The sequence below is a fragment of the Trifolium pratense genome, linkage group LG3 (genome assembly GCF_020283565.1).
Source record: "Trifolium pratense cultivar HEN17-A07 linkage group LG3, ARS_RC_1.1, whole genome shotgun sequence".
NCBI classification, from domain to species: Eukaryota; Viridiplantae; Streptophyta; class Magnoliopsida; order Fabales; family Fabaceae; genus Trifolium; species Trifolium pratense.
Genome location: NC_060061.1, coordinates 43,327,443 through 43,344,774, shown reverse-complemented (window position 1 = coordinate 43,344,774; position 17,332 = coordinate 43,327,443). Strand labels below are relative to the sequence as shown.

At 33.1% G+C, this 17,332-nt stretch overlaps 3 protein-coding genes across 3 annotated transcripts; 1 reads left to right on the top strand and 2 right to left on the bottom strand.

The window, feature by feature from the left end:
• The first annotated feature begins 2,084 nt into the window (after positions 1-2,084).
• Positions 2,085-7,766, top strand: LOC123912929. Its single transcript, XM_045963525.1, has 8 exons — positions 2,085-2,312; positions 3,067-3,603; positions 4,547-4,696; positions 5,147-5,302; positions 5,769-5,930; positions 6,034-6,195; positions 6,455-6,828; positions 7,014-7,766. Exons 1-8 carry the CDS (start codon positions 2,270-2,272, stop codon positions 7,623-7,625), a joined length of 2,196 nt encoding a protein of 731 aa, XP_045819481.1. The 5' UTR covers positions 2,085-2,269; the 3' UTR covers positions 7,626-7,766.
• Positions 7,767-8,387: 621 nt separating this feature from the next.
• Positions 8,388-11,770, bottom strand: LOC123912928. The gene is made up of 4 exons (XM_045963524.1): positions 11,273-11,770; positions 10,234-10,429; positions 8,948-9,640; positions 8,388-8,732 (listed from the first exon to the last, which is right to left on the bottom strand). Exons 1-4 carry the CDS (start codon positions 11,428-11,430, stop codon positions 8,562-8,564), a joined length of 1,218 nt encoding a protein of 405 aa, XP_045819480.1. The 5' UTR covers positions 11,431-11,770; the 3' UTR covers positions 8,388-8,561.
• A 1,109-nt stretch (positions 11,771-12,879) lies between these two features.
• Positions 12,880-15,951, bottom strand: LOC123912927 (50S ribosomal protein L19, chloroplastic-like). Its single transcript, XM_045963523.1, has 5 exons — positions 15,724-15,951; positions 14,022-14,255; positions 13,846-13,932; positions 13,607-13,740; positions 12,880-13,139 (listed from the first exon to the last, which is right to left on the bottom strand). Exons 1-5 carry the CDS (start codon positions 15,850-15,852, stop codon positions 13,040-13,042), a joined length of 684 nt encoding a protein of 227 aa, XP_045819479.1. The 5' UTR covers positions 15,853-15,951; the 3' UTR covers positions 12,880-13,039.
• Positions 15,952-17,332: the final 1,381 nt, after the last annotated feature.

The window sequence follows — 17,332 nt, the reverse complement described above, 5'->3', positions numbered from 1 at the left end:
ATGCATTAGGGGTGGCGACCACCGCTTTTTCCATATATGTATTATATGAAGACCTGTTATAACCAGCGTCCCAAAAAAGTTTAATCACAATTATAAAAACATGAATTTCTGCGTACAAAATATTGGACAAAACCCACATTACTTATCAAATATGTTTTTTTGCAAAAAAATATTTTAACAAATTCTACATATTTTTTTACAAATTTTGGATTCATTACAACTTTTTACGGCAAATGTTTTTTTTAATTTTTCGTTACATTCATCTGCTTCTTTTTCCATCATTAATGGTGGCAATGGTTTTTATTTGTGATTAGAAACATATACGTAAAAAAATGTAGGTTTTTTTTTTGTTTAAATATTTGGATTCCAAAAAAAATATAATTTCTTTTATTAAAATTTATTGATTCTTTTAACATTTTCCTGATATACAAAATTTTTCTAATATATAAAGTATTATGAAATCTTGATTGTAAAAAGTCTTTTGAAAAAAATCTCTCAAAATTCATTCAAATCATGCGTTAAAAATCTTGATCGTAAAAAAGTCTTGTAAAAAAGTCTTTAAAATCTAACAAGATCAGTATAATCCAACAAAATCTCATAAAATCACAAAGATTTTTTTTTGCAAAAATTATCTCATAAAATCTCAATCCAATATACACTCACCATAGCCTGCTTATGTTCTGTGCCGTAAAATAAGTTGTTTTTCCAAATATAGAACAGCACAGTTAATTTTTTTAACAAAGAACAAGTATAGAACATCAATAATCACGAAAACCACAAGAAACACGAGGATAGAGGAAGGCTTTAATAGGTATATTATGCTAAAGTGAAAGTAACAAGAAAAAAACAGGAAAGAAACATTCCATTTTTACTCGCTTAATATGGAAGTAATGAAGGTGCAGCAAATGACAAAATAAAGCATATCAATAGTCCAATTCCTATTTATATGTTCAAATATGTTTTTCAAACAACCATTTTCTAACAAGTATATAATAACTATGCACTTATGTACCCAAAAAAAAAAAAACTATGCACTTTTTTTATCAGTACCCAAGTTTAACGGATTGTGCGATATAAATTAGTCATCAATTATCAATAATGATGTATAGATACGAGTATGGTACCTATACTAAGTTCGGGTTATATAATGGAAAGCAAGGTGTATTAATATAAAATTAAATATTGAGAGAATACTTAATTACCAACGCCGTGTCTCTGATATTTACTTTTTTTTTTTTCTTTCTCTCTTTTCACCATATGTGTACTATTTTTATCAAAATCAAGAGAGAGAATTGAAATGTCCCTGCAATTATATGCAATGTTCCTACCAACTGAACTATGCTCAAAAAGTTGAATTGAAGAAGGGAGACCATTTTCTCGAGTTTAATAAAATTGGGAGATCAGAGTAAAATTAAACCAATAATATAATGACATATTAGTATAAGAAAAAATTGAGAGGATTGTGGACTCTGATGGTCTCCTTCTAAATCCATTCTTGAATATAGATATTTAAGTTAAAATATTTTTGAGTTTATATTTTTTCCCCTAAATGGGCCAAAACATAATAATTGTGAGAGATAATTTGCTCTTGTATGTTGGATTTTTAAGCACTAACTCTATTGGAGAAATGATTTTACATATTTAAATTTAGTTGTGAAAGTTTATTTAGGAATTAATGATTCACAAGGTCAAAATTAATTGGAATTTACATCACCTTATTTATGAAGAAAATGCTATTTGAAACTGAGTAGTATAAGTTAAGCTCACTCTCTTGGCATGTAAAATTGTATGTATAAGCTATTCCCCAAATTGTTCATAATTCCCAAAAAAAAAAAATTGTATGTATAAGCTCTTTTCCATTTCCTTTTTCTTTTCCATCTATTTTCTTCCATTAAAAACCATGTAAAATTCCATGTATTAATTCATAAGTTTTATTGAATTGTAACTATCATAAATATAATATACTTAACTTGTAGACTTGAGAAGCAAACTTTCTTTAGAATATATATTTTTTCTTTTTTACTTTAATTCTCTGCTTATGTGTTCTAAAGCATGTATGGAATAATTTCTTTTGATATTCTCCTACCCTTCAAATTCACTTGAAATATAACATAGGACTCTTCATGTTTGGTATTTAAAATAAGAAGTTCAACTATTTTGGAAGCATAACATAGGGTTTAGGGACTATACTATACACTTCTCTTTCCCATCTCACATTGTTCTTTCACCCTTCATTCAATCTGTGTTAGTTTCAAGCTTGAAGAGCACCATGAGCATTATTGAAGTGGGAGATTATATTTATGATAGTACAGGTAAGCATTTTTCTTGTGACCAATGAAAAATTATATATCACTAGTAAAAATCGTTCAAATTAGCAAACAATAATAGTTGACAAAGGTCGACTCATTTGATAAAAAGTTAACTCATATCCTGCAAAGACGTGAGTTTAACTCTCACTGTCAGTGTGAACTTTTTTTCGATGGATGATATGTAAGTACCTCTCTTAGAAAAAAATTATCCTCTACTCCACCAATTATACCTTCATTCTTATATTTTGCCCTCATATATAAATTGAAACTTTTTTTTTTTCCTCACTAATTTTTAAAGTTATCCGGTTTGTTAAGTTTTTAGGAAACTTATATGAACATTTTCACTTCACAATGTTGTACTTACTAGAATATTTGAAAGGACAATTCCATTTTAGTCTGCTTTACCGGAAATAGATAGGAAGTTAGTTACGACTCCACTTCCAGTACCGCTACCGCTTCGAATGCGAGAAGGAAGCCTGACGAAGAAGATGACTAGACCGATAAAATACCCGGTCTGAAACAGCCTCTCTACCGTTAATAAATAGAATATAAAAACAACTTATAACTTGTTTGGAAACAATTTTAACTTTATTTTATCTTTTGTTATAAAAATAACGGAATCACTTATATGATTACTATTTATGTTTATACTATAAGCGCTTAATTAAGCTGTTTATCCAAACATATTCTAAGTCTAATTCCACTTTCTCTGGTAGTAAATTGCAAACAATTAACTCTATTTGAAATATGTGTCCAGAGGACAAGCATGCGTCTCCAGAGGACAACCTAAAAGTGTGCACAGTAAAAGGACAATGGGAAAAAGTAGAGGAACTATACAGATCACATCCTGAACTTTGCACAATAGACATTAACAAGAGCAGAGGAACAGCACTACACGTGGCAGTAAATGATGACAATGAAAAAGTTGTTAGAAATCTTGTGAATTTAATCATAAAACACAACAAGATTGAGGCCCTTGAAAAGAAGAATGAAAAAGGTGACACTCCTTTGCACCTTGCAGCATCAAGAGGATTCAAAGATATATGTGAATTGATCATAGGAGAAAATGGTGAAAGGAAATATTTGATTGATATTGATAATAATAATGGAGAAAGTCCTTTGTTTCTTGCTGCATTGTCTTGGCAAAAACAAACGTTTGTGTATCTCTTCAACTTTAAACGAAGTAAGAGTGATTGCGATAATGTTGATGGTGGTAGCAGTTCTTATTCTAGAGATCTAATTCGAAACAATGGGGATAGTATTCTTCACTGTGCCATCAGGAGAGAATTTTTTGGTAAGTCAGCTTTTAATTAAATTGCATGACTGCTTCATGATATTATATATGAATTTCGAATTCCGATTCCATGCAGTTGTTGACATGCATGCATGGATTCACGCAATTGATGACAGTATTTTAGATTTTCTATTAAAAAACATAATCAAAATTTGCACTGAAATCTAGTTGTCCAATCTCAATCCAATGATCATCGACGTGCTGACTACGTACAATCGACAATGGTAGGTGTTCACATATGTAAAGTGAGCAAACATGACTTGAACGGTCAAACTAGTGCTAAGATAGAACTTTTATGGATAGCATGACTTGAATAATCAAGCTAGTGCTGAGGTAGGACCTGATTGGGTGATGTGAGTTAACATGACTTGAACAGTTCAATTAGTGTTGAGGTAAGACCTGGCTAGATGAGGTGGACCCTAATGACTTGAATAGTAAAGATAGTGCTAAGATAGGACTTACATGAGCGAAGTGAGCTGACATGACATGAATAGTCAAACTAGTGCCGAGATAGGACCTAACTGAACGATGTGAGCTGTGACATGACTTGATCAGTTGTAAGGTCTGGCTAGTGAAGTTGAAATATTAGGAGCCACACTTTGTGGTCCTCTATACCAGTCCAGTACGGAATCCAAGTCTATAAATTTATATTTCAGTTTTGTAATGTGTGAAATATTGGACATAACATGGATATTTAATTGCTCACTTTTTTGTTTATTAGTCCCCTTATTTTCTCTTGTTCAAGAAACTAGTTTTCCTATTTTGTTCCTCCAAATTTATGTCGTAACATTGCAGATATGACATGTTTTAAATAATATGACATATGTCTGAAGATGTGGAGTGATCAGTCAATACTCATGAAATGATCTATATGGTGTGCAACAATGCACACATTATAAAAACTGTTTCTCTAAATTTTTAATATTTGTGTATACTGCGACAGATTTGGCACTTATTATAGTAGATAAATATCCTGATCTTGCTGTCATTCCAAACAAACATGGATTTAGTCCTCTCAAACTTCTTGCTACTAGACCTTCAGCCTTCATAAGTGGATCCAAGATGATATGGTGGAAGAGGATCCTTTACCACTGTAAGTGTTTTTCTCTCTACTTGCAATCAAGTTATTATCAAATGAAATCTTAATACTAGATAGAGTACACTTCTATTGAGTATTGTGTTAAGAAGTCCCATATTGGTTACGAGATGGCCTGAATGTGTGTTTATAAGTGAGGGCAATCTTCACCTTACAAATCGGTTTTGTAGGGTTGAATTAGGCCTAACTCTCCACGATCTGTTGGGCCACCTATTATCAGGTTTCCGCTATCGAGCCACCCACCGTTTATATCCACGCACCAAAGCCCAATAGTGTTGGGCGTGAGGGGTGTGTTAAGAAGTCCCACATCCGTTACGAGATGGCCTGATCCTTACCTTACAAACCGGTTTTGTAGGGTTGAGTTAGACCCAACTCTCAATTCTAAGATATTGTTCTTTACAAAATTCAATGTGTTATTGCTCTAATATTATGACACACTGTGAAAAGGTCTACCTGAGGGAATCCTAGATGTGAAACAAGCTGTCGAATATTATGGAAGGAAACAACATCAGTTAAGCTTGGACAACAAATGCCCAAAGAACTACAACACATGTTACCTCTTTCTTCATAAATGTCTAGAGTATGCTTATCCTTCTGCATTTGGTATGTGCATTACATCTTACAATAATATGTTTATTGATATCTTGTACTATTTACATCTCTTTATATTTAATGTCATACTGTTGGGTTTCAAATGTGAGTGGTTAAATCTCACATCGACTATGAACGAGAGACATGTTGAATTTATAAGAGCGGTGGAGATGTGGCGTCTCTCTCTCTTGTGCTCCTGGAGCATTTGACCCGATATTTCTTCCAAGCTTCCCCAGACTCCCCATCACATACGTGGTCCAACATAATCAAGTCATGCGACCTAATAAGCTGACCTCGGATACTAAAAACAAGTTTCTTGAATTTGGAGAATTGAATCCAAATAAATAAAACTTTTGTGGGTTAAAACAAAAAACACTATAATTGTATGGACTAAAATCATATTTAAACACTATATGCGTGTGTAAAATATTCTTATATAAACAATGCACAAAACTTAAGCTATGTTATTAAATTGCAGGATCTAAAGATATGGGAGAGAAAGCCACAGTGTTGCAACATCATCAACAACATTCTAATATATCAATGCCATCTAAACGCATGATTCTTCCAGAAAACTATGCTACATGTCTTTGGTTTTTAAAGTTTGCATACATCTATATCCTTGGCCTCTCAGGTGTAGGTAAGTGTCTCATCTAATCTAGTTGTTCTCATGATCTAATGTTTGTTTTGACTATCTCATCCGTTGTTATTGTTTTATGGATGTGTTCAAAATTTGTAAAAAGGGGTCGAAGAAATTACAAAGATGAAGCAAAAGCATAAATGGAGTGGTCAACTATTGAAAAAATTTATGGAGAACCCTTATGAATCGTACTTGGGAACAGGCGCCAAACCAACTCGAGATGTTAGTGGAACGGATTTCATGTCTTTTTACAATCCAAATCAAGGTATCTAAACGATTTAAGTGGTTTATTTGCAGTTCTGCAAATGTAAAATTTAAATGAGAAAAATAAACATGCACGGTATAATATAGTTTTCTCAAGACTTATTTAGGTCATTATACATGTTTTCTTGCTCTTACTACAAATACTTCTGGATTCTCTCTACATATTTTTTTAACTTACGAACGGTGTATTTAAATTAAATCCATATTAATCAAATCGGTATGAAACATATTGAAGATAATAACAAAATTGAAACTCGCAGGAAATAACAACACCGAGGAGCCACCGATTTCTGAAACACTGAAAAGTGAGACAGCGATTTTGACTGCAGCAAGAAATGGCATAGTTGAAATAGTAAATGAGCTTATAACAGAAATACCAAGTTCCATATATGAAGTTAATTTGGAAAATAAAAATGTATTACTTGTAGCAGTTGAGAATAGGAGAACCATTGTTGTTGAGGGATTAAGGAAACGGCTTGATGAGTGTAATAAAAAGGCAATATTTGATAACTTAATCCAAGGGGTAGATAGGGAAGAGAACACTGTGTTACATTTAGCAGCTACAAAAAGTGATCGAGATTGGCACATTGCTGGAGCTGCTTTGCAAATGATGTGGCATATCAAATGGTTTCTGGTATTTTCTTTCTTTCTTTCTTTCTATCTTTCTTTAGATAAGCTCAAATAAGCTCTTCCAAACGCTTCCAAAATATCACATCTTATTTAATGAGTCTCACTTTGAAAATCGAAATGATTTCATTGATAAAATTTCTGTTGTTAATATGATATAATTTAACCCTATAATTTTGCACCATGGAGCAGTATACTAAAGGACTAGTGCCGGAGCATTTCACAGTTCGAACCAACAGATTCGACCAAACAGCAGGAGAATTATTCAAGAAATCATACGAATCGCTGGTAAAAGATGGGAGTGAATGGCTCAAGGACACTTCTGAATCTTGCTCTGTAGTGGCTGCACTCCTTGCCGGTGTTTCCTTTGCTACATCAAGCACTGTCCCAGGTGGCAACAGAAGTGAAACAGGTGAACCAGCATTGGAAGGAAGGCCTGCATTTGATGCATTTGCTTTATCTTCGGTAATTGGCCTTTGCTTCTCTGTCACTGCACTCATAATGTTCCTTTCTATACTCACTTCTCGAAAAGAAGCTAAAGATTTCAGAATTGATTTGCCAAGGAAACTTCTTTTGGGATTGAGTTCTCTTTTCTTGTCCATTTGTGCAATGTTCACTGCTTTCTGCTCTGGCCATTTCTTTCTGATTGACCAAAAATACAAGCACATTGTGTTCCTCATTTATTCAGTCACTTGCTTCCCTGTGACTTTGTATGCAATAGCACAACTTCCACTCTACATTGATCTTCTGAGAGGTATTGTAACCAAAGTGCCGAAGACAAGTGATAAGAGCGAGGAATTATAAAGTGTACGATGAATCGAAAATGTGTTTGATTGTTTAAATAATAACGATGGTCAACAGTGACTTGAGTGGTATTTCCTATGTTTGGAGCAGTATACTTTCATTACATGTATAATGTTTGGAATAGTATATTTATATGTATGATGTTGGATTGTGTTTTTTTAGTGAGATTCTATTATTATGTGTTCTGTAAATGCTTAAACCTGGTAGATTATTTAGCATTCACACCCGTTATTGCCACTTTTCTTCTTGATTATTTACCATTCACATCCATTATTACAAATTCTCCTTTCTAAAAAGTACCAGATATTCGTGAATATCACAAGAAAATGCCAAAAGGCTTGAACTTAGACTGAGCATTTCTAACGGGCAGATTTTATGCAACTAAGCATTTCATACTTTTTTATCTAAAGGTTAGTTGATTACAAGATAAAAAACAACTTTTTATTTCTATGCAACTGTTCTTTATAAAAGTAGAATTGCATAATTTTAAAGAACTCAACCTGTCGACTAAATGCAACTGTTCTTCGCCATGGGGAAAAATCAATATCAAACAGTTGCTTATTTGACACCGACTTTTAAGAACCAAATAAGCCACTAAAATTGGAAATCCCTTAGATTACTCAAGATCAAAAGAATGAAAAAGTAGTTATTGAAGGTTTTGCAGTCTTTTCTTTAGCACAAAACTGAAGCGGTGACTCAAGTTTACTCGGTCAATAAAATAAACAGGAAAATAAAATAGCAAGAATATTGAGAATTCCAAAATTCAAAATAAGGTGGCGATGAATTACTGAAGTTTGCATATCAAAGTCAAATTTTGACATTAGTATAGAATATAAAAAACAAAGGATGCAAAAAATTGATGGCTATACACAACTTTGGGCAGACCAAAGCCAAAATTGAACTATATTTACCCATGAAGCAAATTACATAGTTCTGTCAGGGGTCAAGGTTGGGGCCATTAGAGTACCTCCACTCGTCACAGGCTGAGCATCTCTCCAACTTTGCACTGTTTTCCAACGTACAGAATTTACAAGACCAAGTGTTGTGCTTTGTAGTAACATCTTTCGGCTGTTGCGTGCCACACAATTCACAGATAGGGGCTAATGACTGCATCAATCAGGCACAGTTCACATGCATTAGAAAAGGAAGTATGTTACATGATCATATGTAGTGTTAATTATATTATATTCTTTAGAAAGAATAAAGCCACCCCACTATTTCAATAACAAAATAATAAACCCTAATTTAATATACTTAGTAACATCACAAGAATGAAAACAAAATAATTGTGATGAATGAAAGCAGTATAGTTGAATGCTTACTTTATTTAATAGAGTGCACGTCAGACACTGCCACAATGCAGGTTCTTCAAAATGAAGTGTTCTATTATCACCAGATAGTGACTGGGATGAACTTGATAAATTTGCAGACGTAGATCCTGCATGAGTATTCGATTGAGAATCTAATCCAAAACTTCTTCGATGAGACCCATTTTGATGTTCATTGACTCGTCCCTTTTTTGGTGTATCCATTGTCAAATCAACAAATTTAGGGTTACTAGATGAATGAACTGGTAAACTTGAATCATTGTCGTGACTTCTTTTCCGAGATGTCGGATCCATAGCCAGAGTACAGTTGTCTGTTGGTCTCGAGCTTCCCACATTATTCTGCTTATTTATAAGGTTTTTAGAAGAGTCGTTGTTAACATCTTCATGGTCTGAAGGATCACAAGATTGAGAACCACACCATAATTCATCCTGTAATCTTCTTTCTGCTGCCATTGCAGCAGCTTGTCCAGGACTAAGTGCCTTCATTATGAAACTATCACCGCCAATACGATTAGGTCCAGATGGAAGAAGAGAACCCAATTGTGATCTCTTTTGTGCAGCTGCAAGTGCAGTTTTACGTAGAGATGAGAGTGGAGGTTGACGAGAATAACCACCCAAGCGCTTTCCTGGGAGGTCAAACCCCTCCCCAGAGCCAGTTATCCCCTTAGCCAACAACTCTTCACATTCCTGTGCATGATTAGTGACATGAATAGAGGAACAACATACGCAAATCTTTAGAATTGATAGCTGTAAACAAGTCTCTAGAAAAATCATTAGCAATCTACTCAAAGTTGTCCTATACCAAGATGTTTTGCCAATCACTCAAAATAGAATGTGAAATGTTGAGGGTTCTGTAAGTATCTTGTTAGCAATCTGCAGTTTCTATATCGACTGACAGCTGGAAGTTGCAAGCAAAATAAAGTTCAACCCACCTACTATTTTCTTTTCTTTTCTTTGTTTCTTTATAATGGTTAATTGTAATTTTTTAGGACTCTTAGCTGATAAATGAGTTCATTGTAGCAAGAAAAACAGAAAAATCATAACCCTGTTAATGAAATTTGTGGCTACAATATTTCAGTGTAGCAAGAAAAGAAAAACAACAGACCTAAACCAGAAAAATAGTGAATAAAAGAAAATTGAAAAAATGAAATATGACAAATGATGCCCAAATACAATCCCCCAGGGAAGTGTTTGAAGAAAAATGTTTGCATTTCAAAAGGCAAGAAATCAAATATGGCCATTTTGCACAGTCAATAACAGAGTTAAGAGAGAAAGCGGACCTTTCTAAGTTCATCCCATAGCTTGTAGAAGTTAGCATTATGAGGACCATGTGCATTATGGCAAAGCTCATGAAGCATCGTATCTAAAACTTGATCTAATGGAATAAAGTCTGAATCCCTGTTTGGCCTCCGTAGCCGCAACTTAACTTCTATACCAGCTCCAACATTACACCCCAAAAGAGCCGGATTGTTTGGGCTACAATCATGTAAACATGTTCTTTAGTCATATATCACAGGATATTGAAAACAAAAAATCACCAACACTCTTTGCCCGTAGGGAAACACAATTAGGGACCTTAAAGCAAAACCACACAGGAACACAATCACGAACACTCTTTGATCAATGTTTCTATTAAACTATTCTTCCACAGTTCTTATTATTATAACCTGAAATTATTATTATAAACTAAAATCACAGTAAAGTATAAAAGAAAAATGGTCTGAGTCTATGAATGAGTTTTAGTACATGTTTAGATTTCATGGGAGAGACAATAGTGACTATGAAGCACTAAAATTGATTTTGGCATGTTCTCGGGTTCTTGATTAGAATTGATTATGCCCCTAGAGTTTATGCTCACTTGAAACTATGATTAGTAGCTTTTTCCTCCAAACATGATTTTTAAACTCAAATTTATTGTTCAACTCAGTTTCGTATGAATGTATCAAAACATAAATCAATTTTTTTTGGCTTTCACCACCAGTTTAATCTGGTTCGGGGGTCAGTTCTGGCATTGGTTCCAGCCCCCTCCCGATCACATTTGCCGGGGATCGAACCGTGGTCCTCCCTACCAAGTTCGGCGCCAATCACCACTGAACCAACTAACGATTGGTAAACATAAATCATTTAACCTTAAACTAAATTTTAACTAAAATCAATTAAATAAAAATCAATTTCAACACCGTAGAACCAAACAAGCTTTTGGTTTTCAATACATATGAACTCAGTTAGAATTTCAATACATGGACTAAACTATGAAAATAAACTAAAAACTATGCAAATAAACTATGGACGAAATTCAGAGAGAAAACGATGAATTACTAGAATTCAGAGAGAACTTTGACCCTCCATTTGTGTTTGTGCATAATAGGCTGAACCTGTTTCGCAATTTTTTCCAACATCTTGTGAGCTTGTTCTGTCCCTGGCTTCCTCTTAAGAGCTTTGATTTCCCAAACTTTGTGTAGGTCACCTGAGTTCATTTTCACAAACCCTAAAATTCAGAAATGTAGAATAGTATATTGATTGAACGAGAATTGGGGGAATTAAGTGTGGGGAATTGAAGAATTTGATGATGGGGATTAGGGATTGTTGAAGATTGGAGAGAATTTGATGAGCGATTGGAGAAGAAGGGGAAACATCGAAACGACGCCGGCGAACGAAAACCTTTTGATTTGAATTGTTTGATGTTTCCGAATTAAGAACGCGCGATATCGGGGGGATTTTGAATGTCACTCGTGCTTGGACCGGTCCAACTGTAAACCGGTGGTTTTTTATATTTTGATAAGCCTATTTATTTTTGAAATTATTTTGATTGGTTGTGTCATATAATGATATAATTCAATCCGGTTTAACATTTATATAATTTTATAGAGGTAATGTTATATGGAGGAGTCTGCTTAAAAAAATGTTATATGAAGGAGTTATTTAGTTTGATTCGAGTATTTCATGTAATTCAACTTATAACTGAATGATTCGACCAATATATAATGAGATTATATTTTAAAGTACTACCTAAAAACATTTTCAAAAAAAAAAAAAATTATTTCAAAAAGTGTACTTCAATTTTATTTTTTGTACTGATTAAAGAATTCATTTTATCTTATCAATTGAAATAAATGTTGGACACAAAATAAATTCTCTTCTTTACCAAAATTTCTCAATACATAAGAGTTAAAGATTGAATATCTCAGATACTCAGGAGTTTAGCTCAATTGGTAAAGAAAAACATATTTTATATGCAAGAGTCAGAATTCAAATCTCGAACATTCCATTTATTCACTTTTAAGAATGAAATTTCTACCCACTGAGTTTACCTAACAAAAGAAACAGATTGAATATCTCACCACTTATTTAAGACATAAATAAATTCATCGTTGGTTCTTTAGCAGTGTGATATAAAACAACATTTATATATAATGTGACTAATTGACTATTTAGCATCCCAATTTTAAGTTTATAGCTTATATAAGTCATATGACAAAAAAAAAACTTTTTTCTCACAAACTTGTGACTAAAAGCTTATTATTTTTGTTTCAATTTTACCTATGTCACCTACTTGAAAAAAAAATTAAATAACAAATAAATATTTTTTATGTCATTTCATATTATAAGCTGAATAAGCTAGCTAATTGAATTTAGTGTTTGATAAAATTACCAGATAATTACCAGATAAACTAAGTTTATAAATATGAAATGAAAAAAAAAACGAAGATATGTTTACAATTAATTGCTATAAATTCAACGGCTATAAACTACTTATAAGTTATCCACTATTTTTTTTCATTGCAATACCATTCCAGTTCTATACAGTTTAATTGCAGCAGGGAAAATAGTCAGAGCATACATTTGGGAACATTTTAATATGAATTTGTCTTATTATGATTTCTCAAACACTAGCTTTCCAAAACATGACATGATCTAAAGAGAAGTATGAAAATGTATAATTCTGGGTGTTCATAAGCCATATTGAAATAAAGAATCTTAATTGACAACAAAACAGAAGAATGCATGTGAATACAAATGGAGATACCGAGTATAAATTATTAATCACAAAAATTTTCCAACATGATAAAGATTAGTGTTAGTGTTTTATCTAAGTGCATTCATTTTATCCCTCAGGTAGTAGAGTTTGGCTCTTCTCACTTTCTTCTTGTCCAGCACCTTTATCTCCTTTATGTTAGGTGAATACCTGTCACATGTATCCCATAAGAATTAACTTTAAGTAATACAACTTCAAGCACAAAACACATTAAATTCATATTCCAATAATATTAAGATTTTTCTAAAGTAACATAAGGTGTGTTTCATCAAGTTTTTGGTAAGCTCAAAAGTGCTTTTAAAAAAGCATAAACAATGACCTCGTGAGTCGTGACTAGAATTCAAATAACCATCACCCTCGAATCATCAGGTTCTCTGCGAAGAATTCCCCCCACCCCTTTTTTTGGTTGAGAAGTGAAGCAATTTAAAAACATTTCGTAACTAAACAACACCCTCCTTAAAAGCCGACAGACAGACTCATGAATTGCAGGATTATGTTTTAGCAGTTCAAAATAGCACGAATACAAGCAGATAAAGATATGATAACCCAGTTCTACAAACTCTGGCCAAGGTGCGGTTACAAGCAGATATACATAAAATATGGAAGGTAATACTTACAGTGGGAATAGAGACTCAATCCCAACCCCAGCTACCATCCTTCTAAGTCTGAATGTAGTATGGAGTCCACAGTTACGCCTTGCGATAACAATCCCTTTTATAATAGAAACACGCCTCTTGTTTTCCGGAACTTCCTATGATATCAGACATAACAGTAAACAAAAGATTGTATCATTCTCATGAACAAAAACCACACAAAGCACAAGTATGAATATATCTTCAAAAACATATTTGCATACCACTTTGAGCTGCACAATATAGCCAGGCTTTATATCAGGCATCTCTCTCTGTTCTTTCACCTCCTCCACTGCTTCCTTGTCTAAAATCTAAAGTATATAAATAAATACAAACAATTTTACAAATGATTAAACAAAACAAATCCCTTCATTTAAAACAACACAGGGAAGTTACGTGCCTGCATAATGTGCCTTGCAGTTTTATCTAATCTTTTAAATTTCATGGGACGAGGCACTTCAGGTCCTAGTAAGGAATTATCTTCAGAAGAATCAACAGAATTTGTCTCGGTAGACATAAACTTGCTTCGGAAATGAGGGACAAGCGTAGAACCACGTTGAAATGAAGCTAATCTAGTCAAACCATTACCAGACTCAACTCTAGAGAATACATTTGTCGGAGGAGACACTGTAACCTGCACATGAAATTGTGACAAAAGCAATAAGCACCTTAAAAGTTATCCATATTTGGGTTTTTTTTTAGAAGGCAAAATATAGAGAAAAACACTAATATAAGCACAAGGTGAGCAAAGATTAGGACAAAAGATTACAGATTCCGTACAATGAGCATAATATAGCCCTAAGAGCATACATTACTCCAATAACTATTTCGGATATATAACCAATATCTAAACAAAATTAAGCACCAAAACATTTTATCTCAAACACAAACATTGGTCCCCCTGTCATGGAATCGGAACTTTGTAACTTTAATTTATCTAGGATCCTCTTAACTCCAACTACAATTTGATTTGTGGTCGTCAACTACTTTGCTTTACTTCCTTTAATAATATTGGATCCATCCATCCCAAATTAACTTCCCCGCTAATAACCATCCTTATCAGATAATCAGTCCCGCTTAACACTCAGTACCACTACCATGCATAAATCGTTTATCACACTTACAATTTTTTTTTACCTCAACAGTTTGTAACTTGATAGTTGATACAATGGACTCTCATCCTCATTGCTGATCATAAAGTACTTGTAGAACCACCTTATGCCACTAATTATAAATTCATCTACATATACCTTTCCACCTGATACGTACACAAATTGAGTGATGCCAAACATACACCTCCCTGCACTTGTTTTCAGTGTCCTCAAAAGACAGTAACTTGTTGCCATGTGCTTGCCTGTCATTGAGTTCATCTAAACAAAGCCTATTGTGCTAATCCTCAACTTTACGATTTTAACAAACACCCCATAATTAACAGATTGAAAACCACTTAAACACTTGGGAAACCTCTGTCTTTAACACAAACATCTCTCAAAACCGACTTCATACCCTTACCAGACAGTCCCCTTTATTCTATATTTGTTTAATTAAGTTGTTTCCCCAAACAATGGATAAACAACTTAATTAAACACTTATTTATAGAATAAGCACTTATCCTACAAGTGTTTCGATATAACTTATTTCTATAAGAAAAGATAACATAAGCTCAAAATGTTTTCACATAAGCTATAAGCTATCCAAACGAACTTATTTAAATCAGCAAAAAAAACAGTATGTACATGCTATATGTTGTTTCCATAGTGTCACAAACGGATTATGTCGGTACATAAGCTCAAATAAGTTAATCTGTTGTTTCCATAGTGTCACAAACGGTTTATGTCAGTACATAAGCTCAAATAAGTTAATCCAAAAAAAAAACACAGCACGTGAACAAACCTAATCTAACTATTTATGTTATATTCAATTCAATTACTGATTCAATCATCATGCATAAGCAACAAGCAAAGAAGAAGAAAAAAAACAGAGAAAGCATATAATTGCATTGTGTGTTATTATGATGAATAAAGTTCTAATCATAGTTCAGGATCATACGATCTATAACTATAAATAAGTAACTAAAATTGAAATGAAGTGAAAGTGCTTACGGGGTTCGGAGAAAGAGAGGTGAGGTTGGAGTAAGAGATTTGACGGATGTAGGTCGGAAAATTGAATTCCGGTGGAGAGCGAATGAGAGGTGAACGGAGTAGCGAAGAGAAGAGCTTTCGTGAAGCCATTTCCGGTTCGCAGAAAGGAAGAAGAAGAAGAAGAAAAAGCTCTGGTGTTAGGGTTTATGGTTTGCGAAGGTTTCGTGTTTTCTCCCGTACGGTGTCGTTTTCAAACTATTAACTAAAAATTAAATCATATTATTTTTCATGGAATCTAAAATTAAAGTGAATTTTGTGTAAAAAATAAAATTAAAGTGAGTTTAAATAAAATATTAATGACATATATATTAAATTTACCCACTAAGCACAGGGCATGTCAGCAAAAATGACCCAAAATAAGGTGGGAGATCAAAACTCAAGAAAAATTGAAATTGAGAGACTAAAAAGAGATTGATTTTTAAAATAGGGGACCAAAACTTCATTATTTTTAAAATAGGAGATCAAAAATGAAATTAAGCCAAATAAAATTGATGGATTTATAAAATAATACTAGTAATATAAAGTTCAATTTTAATTTTATTTAAAAAAAAATTCAATTTTAATTTTATAATAAAGATTTCAGGTTTGGTCTAGTGGTAAGGAATTTGGGTAGTAAACTATAGGTTCTGGGTTCGATCCCAGCTCATCGTAACAAAAAATAATAATTATTGAATTGTTATTTAAAAACAAAAAAAAAATTTATAAAAAAAAAAAATCATTTTCCCTTAATTAAATATCCAAACCAATTAATTGTGTTCAATTTGAGTCGAGTCCAAACCAAATTTTTAACACCAAAACCGAATTGAACAAAACCGATCATTAATAACTTTTGCATAATTCTTAATGCTAACCTAGGGTTAACAAACATTGATAAACATAAACAGAGAATAGCAAACTAGAGTCACTGCGATGTAATTCGGCAAATATGGCTCTTTCACAGCGAGATTGATCAGGTTGCTTACGATTCGTTGGCAGAGCCTTCCAAATCAGTTCCCACGAGTATCCCCGGTAAAGGGGGAAGTTGGGTTGGGTGTGAGGTTATGCAACTTTTAAATTCTACAAAAAAGTATTCAAATATACAAGTTGGTAGTTGTAAAGACATTGATATGCAAGAGTCTAATAATGAAATCGAAATTCTTCACTTCTCCGAATTTAAAATATGCGAGTCAAGTAACTATTAAAAAGAAGAGTTACAGAATGATGGATACAAACAAACATAATAGAACCATCAAAATAAACTAGAAAATCAAACATCAAGTAGTGATGATGCTTAAGCCACATAAACATCTACTAAGCAATCAAGTGTATAAGAAAAAGCAGACTCCAACAAATAAAACGCTTTTAGTTCCACAAAATTTAAAAGAAAATTGTGATTAGTTTGATTGTACTCATGTAATGTCCTTGAATTTGAGGCTTATAATGGAAAAAAACAGTGTTTGAGGAGCTTTGTTAAGGGATTTCCTTTCTTACATTATGTATTAGTCTGTATTGCTCTAGTTTCAAATCCTTCAACCAACTAGGAAACTGCTAATTTCATCCACATGCTCAGACAGCTATAACAAAATCATCA